Source organism: Scylla paramamosain, chromosome 38, assembly GCF_035594125.1.
Source record: "Scylla paramamosain isolate STU-SP2022 chromosome 38, ASM3559412v1, whole genome shotgun sequence".
Lineage (NCBI taxonomy): Eukaryota > Metazoa > Arthropoda > Malacostraca > Decapoda > Portunidae > Scylla > Scylla paramamosain.
This window is the reverse complement of record NC_087188.1, coordinates 14,131,999-14,148,734: the sequence shown is the minus strand read 5'-3', so window position 1 is coordinate 14,148,734 and position 16,736 is coordinate 14,131,999. Positions and strand designations below refer to the sequence as shown.

At 44.7% G+C, this 16,736-nt stretch overlaps 1 protein-coding gene across 19 annotated transcripts in view; it reads right to left on the bottom strand.

The window, feature by feature from the left end:
• Nucleotides 1-15,907, bottom strand: part of LOC135091853 (potassium voltage-gated channel protein eag-like) — a 54,369-nt gene extending 38,462 nt beyond the window's left edge. For 3 of the 19 annotated variants that reach the window (XM_063989864.1, XM_063989881.1, XM_063989872.1), the window contains exons 1-3: nucleotides 15,030-15,905; nucleotides 5,459-5,591; nucleotides 2,277-2,318 (exon numbers count right to left, since the gene is read on the bottom strand). In XM_063989864.1, coding sequence (XP_063845934.1) covers nucleotides 2,277-2,318; nucleotides 5,459-5,591; nucleotides 15,030-15,344 — 490 coding nt within the window. In that variant the 5' untranslated portion in view covers nucleotides 15,345-15,905. Of the gene's footprint in view, nucleotides 1-1,055; nucleotides 1,071-2,276; nucleotides 2,319-5,458; nucleotides 5,592-15,029 lie in introns of all 19 variants that reach the window. The other 16 variants (XM_063989866.1, XM_063989869.1, XM_063989874.1 and 13 more) reach the window with 12 other exon arrangements.
• Nucleotides 15,908-16,736: the final 829 nt, after the last annotated feature.

The following is a 16,736-nucleotide window of genomic DNA, read 5'->3' as shown; positions in this document are numbered from 1 at the left end:
GAGAGAGAGAGAGAGAGAGAGAGAGAGAGAGAGAGAGAGAGAGAGAGAGAGAGAGAGTCACGTGACGAAATGCTAAGTAATGAGGCGAAAAAAACCTGGAATTTCATTGATAGAGGAAACACGAGATTGGAAGAGGAGGAGGAGGTGGTGGAGGAGAGGGTGGAAGGCTCCTTAGTGATGGCGGTGGTGGTGGTGGAGGTGGAGGTGGAGGGGCGACAGCCACGCCCTCCAAACAGCGTGGAATGTGGAGGAAGCGGTGGTGGCAAGGAGGTGGATTGAGGATTGAGGACTGAAGCATTGAGTGGAAGGCGAGGAGCGACGTGATGGAAGGGAGAGAGAGAGAGAGAGAGAGAGAGAGAGAGAGAGAGAGAGAGAGAGAGAGAGAGAGAGAGAGAGAGAGAGAGAGAGAGAGAGAGAGAGGAAAATTAAGCAGCTCTGGAAATTAATAGGAAGAAAGAAAGCAAATTTGTAAAGGAAGGAAAGGAAAAAGAGCAGATTTGGAAATAAAGGAAGGGAGGGAAAGAAGCAAAAAGGATGGGAAGAAAGAAAGCAAATTGGAAATAAAGAGAGGAAAGAAAACAGATTTGGAAATGAATGGAGAGAAAAGAAAGCAAATTTGAAAATGAAGAGAGAAAAAGACAGAAAATGAGGCGAACAGGAATTTGAGACTATAAAGTTGAAAAATTGAGAGAGAGAGAGAGAGAGAGAGAGAGAGAGAGAGAGAGAGAGAGAGAGAGAGAGAGAGAGAGAGAGAGAGAGAGAGAGAGAAAGAGAACAAACAAAAGTCCTCAAGGGAATACGTTATAAAAGGATGAAGGAAGGCATTGAAGGAAGGAAGGCAGGAAGGACGCAGCGACAGACATTTGCAGGATAAGGGGAAGGTCTTTGCAATGCTGGACGCTCCCTCGGGCCGTAGGTGAGGCCGAGGAAGGGGGAAAGGGCGTAAGGGAGAAAGAGTATGAGAGAGAGAGAGAGAGAGAGAGAGAGAGAGAGAGAGAGAGAGAGAGAGAGAGAGAGAGAAATAAAGAGACAGTGATTGGCTGAATCTTCGTTACCTGGAAGTCCGCTGTCTGTGGAGAGAACATGGGGCCAGATTAGTGGTGTGAGGAGCCGCCACACACGCGGGTCACAAGAGGCGAGGCACCACTAAGCTAAAGGTACTCGAGGAAGGAAGCGGCGGGCCTGACTCGCTGCAACCCGGAGACATGCACGGCCGGGGACAGCAAAGGCTCCGTGCCCTCACAAGATTTGCTATGCCACCCTTCGCAGCAAACCTTTAGGACTGTATTCTGAAACGCTTAGCTCTCTCACCACTGTTTCTCAAAGGCTTAAAAGATTTATGAGGTGTTTATGTCAGTTTCTTTATCCCACTGAAGCAGAATTGTTAAAGTGCCACTGGAAGCAAGAAAGCAGTCTTAATTCCACTATAGTTACTGTTTCTCAAAGGCTGTGGTGGTTTGACAGGTGTTTCTACGTGTCTTGTATCCCACAGATGGTGTAGAATTGTTAAACTGTCACTAGAATCATAAGTACAGTTTTAATAGTTACCTTTACAGTCTATGATAGTCGGAAAAAAGATGATTTGTTGGGTATTTCTTAGTGTTTTGTATCCCACTGAAAATGCAGAATTATTGAGCTGTCACTGTAATGACGAGAACAGTGTTGGTGATTGGGACAAGACGCCCAGACGTTTGAGAATACAGGCCATGTACAGACAGTGGCTACAGGAAGTGCTCTAATGGATCTCTCGTTATCCTTTTTGTTATCACCATTATCTTTTCTCTCTTTTTCTCTCTCTGTTCTCTCTCTCTCTTTCTCTCTCTCTCTTTGCATCATTGTGACTGATATACACACAAATGCAAAATGCAACTCTGTATATCTTCTGTCTAGCGGGCCGTGGGGGGCGTGTGCTAGGGTGAGGGAAGGGGGGGAAGGGCCATTGGGCGCTACGAACGAAGCCTCCGGTACCATGCCACGACCACTACACTACACGCCCGCCGCCCGCCCTCGCCACCCACGCCCACTGGATCCGATATGGCAAAGTCCGTGGGCGTGGGCGGGAGGAGTGAGCTTAGCGGGCGGGGGATGGGTGGGCGCTCCTAGCAGGGCTCCCACAACAACGAGAGACAGACGCCCTGCCGCCGCCACCACCACAACCCTTGCCAACTCCCGAAGGAGGCGCTGTAGGAGGTGACTGTGGCTGGTGGACGCTCGGCGGGGTGGTGGTGGCGGCGGCGCGGGCTGGGAGGAGGCATGGCTCAGGCAGTGATAATTACCCGTGGTTTTACTCTTGGTTGGGCCAAAAAACATCTTAGAATCTGCAAAGGAGGCATAATAGCAAGCTTAAGACAGTGAGTGGGGAGGGAGGGAGGGTTGGAGGAGGGAGGGAGGGAGGGAAAGGGATGGAGGGAGCTAGGGAGGGATGGGACGGGAATGGAGGAGCAAGGGAGGGACAGTCAATGGAAGGGGCGTGGTTCTAAGAAATGGTAGGAGAGAGAGGAGAGAGGGAGGGACGGGGGTGGCAGTGGAGCAGGGCTGAGGGAACAAGGGTCCAAGGAGCATGGGGTGGGTAGGAGGCAGGGACCAGGGAGGGCACGGGAGCAAGGGACAGCCCGCCATCACACAGCTGTTGACTGTTATCGAACTGAGAAAGGTTACAAGTTCATGAGTTCACACCTGGGTAAAGGTGCGTAGACTTACTGGTGGACCCCTTGTGTCACGGCGGGGGGTGGGGTGAGGGATGAGGAGGGGCTGGGAGGGGAGACTAAATGGTGTAATGGGGTAGTGAGAATAGGGACCAGGAGGCATGGGGAGGCAGGGGAAAGGAAGGGAGGGGAGACTAAAGGGAGAAATGGGGCAGTGTGAGAAAAGTATAGGTTCTATAAATTGTGAAATGTGAAGTGAAATTTAGTACAAGAAACATTCTTATAGGAACTTGAACAAGAGACGAGACATCCAGTGAGGTGAGACAAGACTTACTCTCAGGTACTCAAGGTGTTCACAGAGCAATCGGCGTTCCGGGAGGCGGGGGACTGGGACTTTGGGGACCAATTCGTGAATAGGCTTTCCCTGCGGGGGTCTGAGGGCCAGGGGGGAGGGACCTACATGCAGGGCTGGGGGCTGGGGGCTGGGTGGGTGGGTGTCATGAACGGTGTCTGGCGGAGGAACCTTTATGCAAATTGCTTCTATCATCATCATCTTTAAACATCACTGCTGCACATTGACAGTGAGCATTGACTGTGTGATGGCCAAGTGACTGGTTCCTTGTGAGTCACCAAGCAGACTGTCTCGTCCTCTGCCGGCACCGTGCACCGCGGCTCAAAGATATCTTTACCACTTAAGTCTGCCTGAAGAAGACTGGACACGCAAGCAGGACTGGTGAGTGGTGAGGACAGTTAGTCATTCACCTTCACTCACCGTCATTCACTGTGCCGGGACCATTACAAGATTAACCACAAGTTCTGATGGCAGTCAAAGAGCGTAAGGACTTGATTTATCACCGCGACATTAATCTACTCACGGAAGACTTATGACTTGCTTTGTGCGTCACTCAGACCGAGCCACGCAGGACGAGACTCCCTGGGTAAAGATACTTGGCCGCGTGTACAGGCCGCGGGTTGGCTGACATCATAGGGACGTCAGAGGAACTGGTAATAACAAGGTTCACCCCGCACCAGTAAAATGAACCTCTCTCTCTCTCTCTCTCTCTCTCTCTCTCTCTCTCTCTCTCTCTCTCTCTCTCTCTCTCTCTCTCTCTCTCTCTCTCCTCACTTTCTCGCAACTTCAAATTTCATCAGAGAAAAACTTGAGAACCACAAGGACTTATCAACCTTTTAGCATCTGCTGCGTGCCCCGTGGTAAGCGTAGTGACTGCTGCTTCCTCTCCCCCCACTCAGTAAGCATAGTGACCGTCCCTTGCCCCACTCATCAAGCGTATTGACTGCTGCTTGCTCCCTCTCCCACTCACCAAGCATAGTGACGCTTCCCTCAACCACTCATTGAGCATATTAACCCTTCCCTCACCCACTCAGCAAGCATAGTGACCGTTCCTTATCCCACTCACCAACCATAGACGCCATTCCCTTACCCACTCACCAAGCATACTGGCTTCCTCCTCCTATCCACTCAGCAAGCATAGGCACCCTCCTCTTACCCACTCATCAAGCATAGTAACACCTCACCCACTCATCAGGCATACCAATTCTCACACACACTCACTAAGCATACTAACCACTCACTCCCTTCAGTTTCACCTGAGTTCACCTGGCCATGAGTAAATCAATAAGGGGAGCAATTAATTTTAGACAGTGATTAACGAAGCTATTACACCTGTCTTCCTTCGGGGGTGGGACAGGTGAAGGGGTGAAGGGGTGGAGGGGGTGATTGATAGGGGATACTGTTCTCAATGCCCCTTCCCCCACTCCCCCCTTCTCCCCTCCCTTCCTCCTTCAGTGTGGTCATTACAGGAGCACTCATGGCTGCAGACAATTATCGGGGTGTGAATACTAAGCACGAGCGATGAGTGTCTCAATTAAGTGCCGGAATTAACTGGTTACAGCCACTAGGGATGTTTGAATACACACACACACATACACACACACACACACACACACACACACACACGTCTCTCACCACCTCTTACCAAACAAAGCACCATTTCTCACTCACCACACCCTCTTCCCCACCCATTACTCAAAGCAGAGCACGTCCTGCCTCCAGAGACCCAATCAGCACCACAGCAGAACACACCACTAACAGCCTGCCAGATCCAAACAGCACCAGCTACAACACCACAACCACAACACCAGAATAGGCCAGAAATAGCATAGTCACTCAGATACAGTCCAAGAAATAGCACGGCACCCCAGCCACACCAACAAAACACCCCAGCTGATCGTAAGCAACCCTGGGTGGAGCACTGGCACCTCAGAGGGTTCCTGGACTGAGCATAAACATCCACTTCTGCCCCGAGAGAGAGCATAATCCTCAATATTGGCCCCGTACTGAGCATAAACAAAGTCCCTGACTGAGCATAACACCTTTCACCGCCTCGTACGGAGTATAAACATCCTTCAGTGCCCCGGACAGAGCATAAACATCCCTTTAATGCCCCAAACAATGCATAAACATCCCTTTAGTGCCCTGGACAGAGCATAGTCACCAAAACAGAACCCTGGAAGCAGCATAATCATCCAAAAAAGTACCTTGGAAAGAGCATAATGACTTAAGACCCCCAAACACAACGTAGTGGAGCATAGGTGAAAATAAACCTCAGCAAATACCTCAGGAAGCAGCATAATCACTATCAGAACCACCTGAACACAGCATAGTGACACATTGAGACAGCAAATATCAGTGGGCACTTTGTCAGCAGCCCCCCAGAGGTACCCCGGAATGAGGACAAGACGAGACACCCCCTGACACTCCAACAAAGCCCCAAGAAGCGGTGGCGACTCACGGTTCTTCTTGTAGAGGAGAATCTCAAACTGGTCTTGCTGCTGGTTTTCAAGACACTGCTCTATCCGGGATATCGTCTCCTTGTCTGTCAGCTCCCCGTACATGAAGCTGCAGCGGCATGACTTCTGCATCACCTGCGGGAGGAGTGAGAGGCTTAGTGTCTGCGTCAGTGGTGGGCGTCTTCAGGGGAGGAAAGAGCAGGGACGTTAGCCTGTGTAGGAGTGGAGGGTGTCAAGGGTTTTATAGAAGAAAGGATGGGTGGGTGTAACTGTAACAATCAAATGAAGAAAAGGAGGAGAAAATGTTGTTACCGGAGAGATTTTTACTTGATAATAGTGAAAATCGAAAGAAAAGCTAGTAATAATGAAAAGTAAAGAAAAAAAGGAAAGTTCTGCTGATGTTTAGGAAAATAAGGGCTACAGAGACAAGATTAACAAGAACTTAGGATATTTTTTAGCAATATTATGAAGAAAAAAAAAAAAAAGCTATTACCCGTATCAGAAAGCTTTTACTACATAACTAGGGAAGCCACAGTAGGAAAAATAAGAGAAAGAAAAGTGTACATAGAGAATAGTATATGTAAACTTAGAACAACCCTATAACAAATGAAAGCTTGTTAAAGAATAGAAAAGTTTATTACTGGAAAAAAAATTAATGTATAAAAAGACGAAGGAAGAGAAACTGTGTTAGAACATATAGATGGTTGTCAGAGGGCGATTTTTACAATGGGAGAGGCGCCTAGATGCAGTGGGAGAGTGGCAGGATGGTAATGGCAGCGGGAAGAGAGCGGGAGGGCCTTAGGGGAGAGGAAGAAGTGCTGCTGTGAGGCTAGTGAAGGAGGAGGAGGAGGAGGAGGAGGAGGAGGACTAGCTAGCGTGTGACGTAGTAAGAGCGAGGGAGTTCAGGGAGAAAGAGCGGGGAGGAGGAGTGGTAATGGCGGGCGGGAAGGGGGGCGGGGAAGAAGAGGAAGAGGACGAGGAAGAGGAGGAAGTCAGTCGCTCGGTCAGGGAGACAGGAAGCACATGATGAGGAAGAAGAAGAGGAGGAGGAGAAGGGAGTCAGTTGCTGGGAGATTGTGTCCTGGGAGAGAGGAAAGGAGGGAGGAGGGAGGAGAGAAAGAGGTTAATATACTGAGAGAGAGAGAGAGAGAGAGAGAGAGGGAATGTTAATCTCAGACATAGTTTCTGTTTGCGCAACGTTTATGCAGAAGAAATTAAATTCACTCCCCCCCTACACTACATCTACCCCCCCCGCCACTCCCCCAGGTGCTAAAGACTTTTGGGATTCCTGAAGTTGCTTTGAATGAAGAGACGGCCCCGGGTGGACTAGAGGCAGCGTTTAACTAAGGGCGAATAGCGAGTGAAAAAAAGAGACAAAAAAAAATGTTAAGTGTTAATGAACTGTTCTTTAAACTACATAGAGAAGGAGGGGGAGGAGGAGGAGGAGGAGGAGGAAGTGTAGGAGTTGGAGGAGGAAAAAGAAAGAGGGGAAGGAAATGGGGGTAAGAGGAGAGGAAGTAAGTAGAAGGGTGGGCGTTAGAAGAGGAGAGAAAAGAAAAGAAAGAGAAAATGAAGGAAGGAGGAGAAGGACTGAAAGGGAGAGGATGAACTGAAGGAAGAGAGGTAGAAGGAAGGTTGAAAGGTGTCGAAGGAGGAAGAAAAAAGAAAAATTAGTTGAAGGAAGGAGGAAGGAGGAGAGAAAGAGGGAGGGGGGATGATGAACTGAAGGAAGAGGAGAATAGATCGAAGAATGGAAGGAGGAGGAGTACGAAGAAAAAAATTAAGAAGATAAGAAGAAAGATGAAAGAGAAAAGCAAATTAGAGAGAAAAAAAGAGGAATAGAAGCAAGAATGAAGAATAAAGATGAAAGAGGGGATAAAGAAAAATAGGGGAAGGAGAAGAAGGACGCAGAAGAGGAGGAGGAAGAGGACGAATGGAAGAAAAAAATGAAAGATGGGACAGGAGAAAAGGAGGGTGATAAACATAAGAATCAGGAGGGGGAGAAGGAGAAGAAAGAGGAGGAGGAGGAAGAAGACAAAGAGTAGAAAAAACAAATCAGCGAAGTGAAGACAGAATAAATAGGAAGGAAGAAAGGAAGGAAGGAAAGAAGGAAGGAAGAGATTTATAGTTCATCTTTTCTCGTTATTAATCAGATGACGTGCTGGGGACAAGGCAAGGTAGGACAGGTGTGATTACGTCATAAACTTTACCTGTGCTGCGTGACTCAAGGGATGACGGACTCTCTCTCTCTCTCTCTCTCTCTCTCTCTCTCTCTCTCTCTCTCTCTCTCTCTCTCTCTCTCTCTCTCTCTCTCTCTCTCTCTCTCCTTTTGTGTTCAGTCCGTTCTCATATGTTCTGATGTTTTATGTGGCCCTGCTTGTCGTTGTTGTTCTAGTGTGTTATTAGCTTTGGTTTGGGTTTTGTGTTTTGTTTGCTTGTTTGTGTTGTTGGTTAGATTATTGAGTGTTTTTTTATTGTGTTATTTTCAATTTTTCTTCCGTTTCACTTTTTTTTTGGGGAGGTTTTATTCGTTATCATATTTTGTTTTTGAATAATGAAACGTGAATTTATTTAGCACACATTCACACACACACACACACACACACACACACACACACACACACACACACACACACACACACACACACACACACACACACACACACACACACACACACACACACACACACACACAACAGTATCAAAGCTTCACCACCTAAACAGAATTCTTGTCTCTTAATGCAAACGACATTTCCTCACTAATTATTCATAAAGTGTTTTGTAAAATATATGTTTCTACTCCGTTTAAACTTTTTTTTTTTGTGCGCTTTAAACTTTCCGGCTAGCGGTTATGTGACGAGAGTTTCTCAGTTCATTTTTGTAACCAGTAGTTTTAATTTTTGGAGGAGCATTCACGTTTTTTACGCTTCCTAATTATGAGTGACGCCTTTTTTCCATTCAATTTTTCCCCCACACTTTTACTTTCCCAAGGATTAAAGTTTTCTGGGTCAAGATAATTACAAGTGACATCTTCCCAGTTAACTTTTACATGCATTGGGTATTTTGCTCTCCATCCCGAAGCGTTTAAGTGTTCTGGAGCGAAGGGCGGCGCTATTGGTTGCGTTAATATGCACCACTTATGGAAAAAAAGCCTTTGGGAGGTCCTTGTCTCTCCCTGCCCTTCCTCCTGGTACTTGCCTTGCCTAGTTCCTCCTTGCCTGGTCCTGCCGTCGCGGTTCTAGACTCCCCTCACTTCTGGCTCTTTTCTGCTTGGTACTTCCTTTGTTTGGCTCTGTCCTTGCCTGGTTCTGCCCTACGTAGCTTTCCGTAGCCTACCTTTGCACCTCCTGGTTCTAATCCCACTAGTTTATGAATTCCTATTGCCAGAACGAACGCAAGAGTTAAGCTGTAAGAGTTAAACTGTAGACACTTTATCGCAACATTACTTAAATTGAGGCCATTGCAAGACTAATACCTTGCTTTTTACGAGGTCTAATATTAAATGCTGCAGTTTCACCCCCCTTGAGCGTTCCAAGCCGTCAATTATGCGTTATTTTTATTGTAATTACTGTTTCCTTGCCGCAGTGACCGAAAGTGCATGGAGGACAGGGAGGTGCTGGGCGTGCTGTAAGCTGGAGGAGGTAAACTTCTGGCAGACGAAAGAAACAGCGCAAGATAGATGGTGATAGATTGGCTGTTGAGGGGAGGCTGGCTGTATAGAAGGAAAAACACTGCAGATGGGGAATTAGATAGATGATGGTAGAGAGGGCAGTGAAGGGAGGCAGGGTGAAGGATGCAGTACAAAATGTGTCAGTGAAATAGAGGTAGAAAAATGAAAAAGACAGGTAGACAATATATATAAAAAAAAATAGTACATATGAAAATGCTGGAAATTATGATAGAGAAAACCTGATTGTTAGATGAAAAAAATGAGTTACTGAAATATAGAGAGAAAAAAATAACGAAAGAAAGAAATGCTGAACTAAGTGAAGATAAAAAGTAGAGAGAACAAATTAATAACTTAGAAGAACAATCCAACAAAAAATAGCTTAAAATGACGTAGATGAAGATAGAAAGCACCAAAAAAAAGAAGAAAAAAACATAAAAAAAGAAGGTGGCGATTTAGATGAAGACAAAAGAGGTGTAGATAGGACAACTAATGGTAGAGAAAAGACGGTAGAGGTGGTATAATTGAAACAAATGACAATAGAAAGGCTGTACAGGAGACCGGCTGGTAGTGTAGAGAGAAGAGAGATACGATGTTATTGAGACAGATGAAGACAGCGAGAACAGAAGAAGGAAGAAAATACAATGATAGAAAGACAGTAGATAGTCGAGAAGATGCAGTAAAAACGTAGATGAGATAGATAAGAATAGAAAAGGACTTAGAAGAGACAGGATAAAAGAGAGAAGGAGAAAGAAGATGAAAGGAGGAGCAAGGAAGACAAATGAAAAGTGATAAATAAAGAAAATAGAGGATAAGGAACAAGCAAAAACAGACAGGGGAGACAGGTACCATGGAAAGAGATAGACAGACAGACAGACAGATAGACAGACAGTTGAAAAAGTTGAATGGGATTGACAGATAGAAGGACAGGAGTGTGGGAGGGAAGCGCATTGATTGTAACAGAGAGAGAGAGAGAGAGAGAGAGAGAGAGAGAGAGAGAGAGAGAGAGAGAGAGAGAGAGAGAGAGAGAGAAGGAAGGGGGTACAGTGGAAAAAAGAGAAAAAAAGAAAGAAAAGAAAAGAAGCAAGAGAGAAAAGAAAATAACTACGTACTCTTTCTTACCGCTCACCTGCCCACCTGTCACGACCTTAATTACCTGTCAGAGCTTCCAGGTAACTGTCAATATGGCCGACCAGGTAAGGAGAGAGTGCTGTGTTGTGTAGCTAATACTCCCCACTTTCTCTCTCTCTCTCTCTCTCTCTCTCTCTCTCTCTCTCTCTCTCTCTCTCTCTCTCTCTCTCTCTCTCGCTCTCGCTCTCCAATAATAATCATGGTCGAGAAATTAAACCATGAGTAAGACACGCAACCCTTCTTTTCTCTTCCTCCTCCTCCTCCTCCTCCTCCTCCTCCTCCTCCTCCTCCTCCTCCTCCTCCTCCTCCTCCTCCTCCTCCTTCTCCTCCTCCTCCACCACCACTGAAGACAAGTTTTTCTCTCTCTCTCTCTCTCTCTCTCTCTCTCTCTCTCTCTCTCTCTCTCTCTCTCTCTCTCTCTCTCTCTCTCTCTCTCTCTCTCTCTCTCTCTCTCTGACATAACAAACCAAGTCATGTAATTTTCTTCTGATATAATAAGAGAAAGAGAGAGAGAGAGAGAGAGAGAGAGAGAGAGAGAGAGAGAGAGAGAGAGAGAGAGAGAGAGAGAGAGAGAGAGAGAGAGAGACGTTGTATCTTTAGAGAAATTCGAGCAAAGATTAATATTATCCCCGCTTTAATTTTTCCGTTTATTTTTGTTATTTTTCTTCAGTGTGTGTGTGTGTGTGTGTGTGTGTGTGTGTGTGTGTGTGTGTGTGTGTGTGTGTGTGTGTGTGTGTGTGTGTGTGTATTTGCATCTCTCTCTTTCTCTCTCTCTCTCTCTCTCTCTCTCTCTCTCTCTCTCTCTCTCTCTCTCTCTCTCTCTCTCTCTCTCTCTCTCTCTCTCTCTCTCTCTGTCTCTCTCTCTCTCTACCATTAATCTTCTCCCTTCTTCATCACTGTCTCTGTCTCTTCTCCCATTCGTCTCTGTTATTCTGTGTTGCTGTCTCTCTTCCGCCTTGTTCTGACACCTGCTTCGCCCGGGAGGAGGAGGAGGAGGAGGAGGAGGAGGAGGAGGAGGAGGAGGAGGAGGAGGAGGAGGAGGAGGATTACAGCTGGAGAGTCTGCGTAGGATAGAAGGATCTGGACGAGAGAGAGAGAGAGAGAGAGAGAGAGAGAGAGAGAGAGAGAGAGAGAGAGAGAGAGAGAGAGAGAGAGAGAGAGAGAGAAAAGAGGAAGAGGAGAAGAAAAATGGAAGAAAATGAAATATAGAGGAGGGAAAGTGAAGATTTAAGGAAGACAGGAAGAAAAGTAGATCGGATAGAGAGGAGGAGGAAGAGGAAGAGAAAGAAGAAAAGGAAGAAGAAGAGAACTGACACATGAAAACGGAAAAGGAGAAATAATGAGAAGAAATAAGAGAAAAATGAATAAATGAAAGTAATATTAGTTGTGGGAGGAAATGGGGAGGAAATCTTGTATCCTCCTCCTCCTCCTCTTCTTCTTCCTGTTCCTCTTCCTCTTCTTCCTCCTCTTCCTCCAGTCTTTTTGTTCTCCATCATCTTTTCGTTTCTTTTTCTCCTTTTTCTTCTTTTTCTTCCTTTTCCTCTTCCTTTCTTCAGTCCTTTCCTCCCTCATCATCTTTTCTCTTCCTCTTCCTCTTTAGCTAATCTCTTTTTTCATCTCTCTCCTTCTCAGACTTTCCAGGTTTCACTTTTTTCTTCCTTCCCACTTCCTTGTTCCTGTCCCTTCATTCCCTTCAGCGCCGCCGTCAGTGTCTTGTTCTTGCCCTGAAGTTTGAAGGGCGAGGTGGTAGTGGTGGTGGTGGTGGTGGTGTTGTTGGTGGTGATAGTAGTGGTTTATTTAAATATCTTATGAATTTTTTAGTTTTTGTCGTGTTTTTTCTTTCTCTCTTTTTTTTATTTGGATTTTTTGTCAGTGTTTTTATTTTTATTTTTTTTTTATGTCATTATTATTGTTATCATCATTATCGTATTTTTTCTTTGCTATTTTGTGTGTTTTTTTTCTTTCTTTCTTTCTCCTTTTCCTTTTCTCCTTTTTGAAATTGTCTTTATTCTTTTCTTGCTTTCCTCTATGTTATTATTGTTGTTGTTGTTGTTGTTGTTGTTGTTGTTGTTGTTGTTGTTGTTGTTGTTGTAATCTTCGTTATCCTTATCATTTTCACGTTAATAAAGCTAACCACACACACACACACACACACACACACACACACACACACACACCACACACACACACACACACACACACACACACCCCAAGATTTATCAGACTTTGAGTTCACGCTTCTCTAATCTGCACAGCTTAGCCTTTAAAAGCATTACTGATTACATTTCGTGCATTATTAATTGATTACATTAAAATACGAAAAAACTGAACCAACCTTCCCTCTATAATCATTTACATTTAGTGTATGGAGGATAAGCCGATATGTTTCCCTATCTACTAATACGTAAAGGATATGTCTAACTTCATATTTCTGTTCCTTTATCCCTCATTGCTCTTTTTCTATCTTTCTGTTATTTTTTATTCCTTTATTTCATCATTTTCTCTAAATCTTCCATTGTTTTTTGTGTTTTTTCTTGATTTTCTTTTCTCTTTTGGTTTGTTATAGTTATGGGTGTCTCTCTCTCTCTCTCTCTCTCTCTCTCTCTCTCTCTCTCTCTCTCTCTCTCTCTCTCTCTCTCTCTCTCTCTCTCTCTCTCTCTCTCTCTCTCCCAGCTCTCCCCCCATACCTATCCACCTCACCTCTTTAATCCCCACCCTTTCTTGCTCAGCCACGCCCGTTCCTTACCCCCGCCCACCCCGCCCAATCTAACCCCGCCCTGAACTGCCCCGCCCTGCCCCGCCCACCCCCGGTTTTCTCACCCCTCTCTTCCGCACCTCGCCTCACTTCTCCATTTTCTCTCACATTCGTTTTCTTTTGTCATATTAATCGTGTTTTGATGAGTCACTAAAGTAAATTTGAGATTGGAAATAAGTTTATCTGTTTATTTTGTTTTTATTCGTGTTTTTGTGAGTTTGTGAAGTAGGAATATAAGAAATATGGTATTTATTTATTTATTTATTTAGTTAGTTAGTTAGTTAGTTTGTTGGTCAGTCAGTTAAGTCTGTTAGTCACTCAAGCAGTTATTAATTTCGATATGTGTTTGGTCATTCATTAAGTCAGTCAGTTAGTCAGTCAGTTAATTAGTCGGTCAACAAGTCAGTCATTCATTCAGCCTGTTTGTCAGCCAATAAATCAGTCTTTCTGTCACTCAGCTAATGAATATGGCAGTCTGTCAGTCAATGAGTCAGTCAGTATGTCATTTAGTCAGTCAGTCTGTCAGTTAATCAGTTATCAATTCAGATTTCCTCTCTTATCATCCTGTCATTTTTTCGAGACTACAGATTGATTCACTCGCTCTTACTCTCCTTCACTCTCTCTCCCTCACTCTCACCCGCTCTCTCTCTCTCTCTCTCTCTCTCTCTCTCTCTCTCTCTCTCTCTCTCTCTCTCTCTCTCTCTCTCTCTCTCTCTCTCTCTCTCTCTCTCTCTCTCTCCATCTTTTCTATTTCCTTCACGTTCGTCACAATTTCACATTTTTTGCTTATTCTTCCCACGCACCTTTTCATTCCTTCACATTTTTCTCTTTCCTTTCTCTCCTATTGTGTGTCTGTCTGCCTGTGTGTGTGTGTGTGTTTGTGTGTGTGTGTGTGTGTGTGTTTATCTGTCTCTGTGTCTGTCTATCTGTCTGTCTTTTCCGTGTGCCTCTGTCTGTTTCTGTCTGTCTCTCTGTCTTTCCACATTTTCCCAGTTTCCACCTTTTCCTCCAACCTTAAAGTGTTACTCTCTTTACCAGGCAGCGCACAGCCATCCACTTACTCCTTTCTCTTTCCCTTATTGAGCAAACCTTTATAGTCTGGCGTGAAATGCGAGAGGGGCAGATTGGTGGCTGTCCTGAGAAATGCACCACTTCTTTCCTCTCCGTTTTCACTATTCCAGGCGTTAACATCCCCTCCCCAGCCCCGTTTTCTGTTCCTTTGTGGGCTCAGGTGTTGGTGGTGTTAGTGGCGGCGGCGGTGGAGCGTGTGCAGGGTGTAGGAACAGGGTTGGTGTTGCATAATGGTGTTTGCGGCAAGGTAAGGTATTCGAGTGAGGCAGGTGCGATTTGCATGCTCCTCGCCAGAACAGGTGTGAACTCAAGGCTACCTGCTTGTTAATTGCCTTCCAGCTCTGCCAGGTAACACAGGTGGAGGGTGTGAAGATGAGGAAATTGTCTTGTGGTTGGGAATTTAAGTGTGAGTAGTTGTGTGTGGTTGTGGGTATTAGTGTGGAAGATGCTGGTATTTTATTTCATTAGGTGTGGATGCTAGATGCGGATAGGTATGAATATTCAGAGAGAGAGAGGGGGGGAATGGGAGGGGCTAGTCTGGTCTTCACAACTCTCTCTCAAGCCCCGTAAAACCACAGCACATGTCCTATTAATCTTTTTAAAATGTGCCACCCATCACTGCTGCTGTAAAACGTGAAGAAGGAGAGAAACTAGTCTTCAGTAAACGTAACCAGACACACACACACACACACACACACACACACACACACACACACACACACACACACACACACCATAACAATATAACCACAACATTCCAACACAAAACAAGTGAAATCTCTGTCTAACTAAAGAGGAAGACACAAAGAGCATGAGATGTACCCAACAGGAAGCTACCGTGAAGAAGAAGAAGAAGAAGAAGAAGAACCAATAAGTAGTACAATGGAAAATAACAATTAAAACACTAACAAAAACTAAAAGCAGAACCACAAAAGGGCCTCATACTTACCTCCGCTCTGTTGTAACCAGCAATTTTGCAGAAAGACTCGTTACAGTACACGATGGGGTAGTCCACGATCTGAGCGTTGGCCAAGAGGAAACTGGAGTCCGCTGCAAGGGAAACGAGAGGCTTAGTGCTCTGAGAGGCGGGGGAAGGCAAGATAAGGGCGAGACTCGAGATTGGGGTGATGTGAGGTAGGGTTAACTGGGTGCAAGTGGAGAAGAAGAAGGAGGAGGAGGAGGAGGAGAAGGAGAAGGAGAAGGAGGAGAAGAAGGGGTGACTGGGTTCAGTAGGAGGAAGAAGAAGATGAAGAAGAAAAGTCATAGAAAAACAACAAGAACAAGAAAAAAGAGTACAACAACAGCAACAACAACAACAACAACAAAAATAACAATGACGACAATAATTAGAAGCACAAGAACAAGAAGGAGAAAAGAACTAGAACAAGAAGAAAAAGAAGAAAAGGAACAGGAGGAGGAGGACGAGGAGAAACAGGAAGACAAGAGACGAAAAAAAAATGAGAACAGGCAAAACAGAATATACAAAACAGAAGAAAAGAAAGAGAAGAGAGAAGAAAATGAGAGAAAGGGAAGAAAGAAGAACTATTTTAAAGAGAAACTAGAGAATAGGAGGAAAATATAGAAATAACAAGGTGAAAGGGTACAGAAAGAAGAGGAGGAGGAGGAAGAGGAAGAAGAAGAAGAATTATGTGTATGTCTGACCAAAGAACCAAAAAGTGAAAAAGGAGACAGTAACGGTGATAAAGACGGGGAATAAAAGGACAAGGAAGGAAGGAAACAGGAAGGGGAGAGATTAATGAAGTGAAGGGGATGTATGGAGAAGGAGGAAGAGGAGATGGTGAGAGGAAGAGAGGAGTGGATGGTGAGAGATGGTGATGAAGGTTAAGAGGGAGTCAGTGATAAGGAGAAGAGTGAAAGGGATTAATGATGAATAATGGAGAAGGAGATAAACGAGAGAGAGAGAGAGAGAGAGAGAGAGAGAGAGAGAGAGAGAGAGAGAGAGAAGAGAGAAGAGAGAAGAGAAGAGAATGAATGAAAAAAAAGAGAAAAAAATAAGACTAAAGCATCAATGAAAGAAGAAAACAAAGAGTAAGAAAAAGAAAGAAAAGAAATAAGAAAGAAAAATGATAAATTAAGGAATTAAAGCATTAAAATCACACTTATTACAAAAAAAAAAAAACACGCTAAAATAAAGGCAAGTGAAATTATTGTTAGCATTTTAAGACAATGTTTATAAATAGATACAATAATTATCAACAAGAAATAGACGTAAGAGACGATTATTATCATTATTCTTATCTTTCCCTCTTTCGGTTCGTCAGGCACGGAAAAAAATATATATATAATAAGGAAAATTGTCTCTTGTTTAATGGTGCGTTTAATGGTGGGAAGAAAAGATATTGGAGTTAAGAAAGATGGAAGTGCGCGCGTGTGTGTGTGTGTGTGTGTGTGTGTGTGTGTGTGTGTGTGTGGTGAATGTGGTTGTGGTGATAGCACTGAACTGAATAGAAATATGTGTTTGTGTGGTGTTGTCATGACAGAGAGAGAGAGAGAGAGAGAGAGAGAGAGAGAGAGAGAGAGAGAGAGAGAGAGAGAGAGAGAGAGAGAGAGAAAGAGAGAGAGAACTAAGGAAAAGGAGAGAAATATATCCCAGCTGTGTAAAGGTCTTTGTAATTTCAGTGTGTGTGGAAGAGGT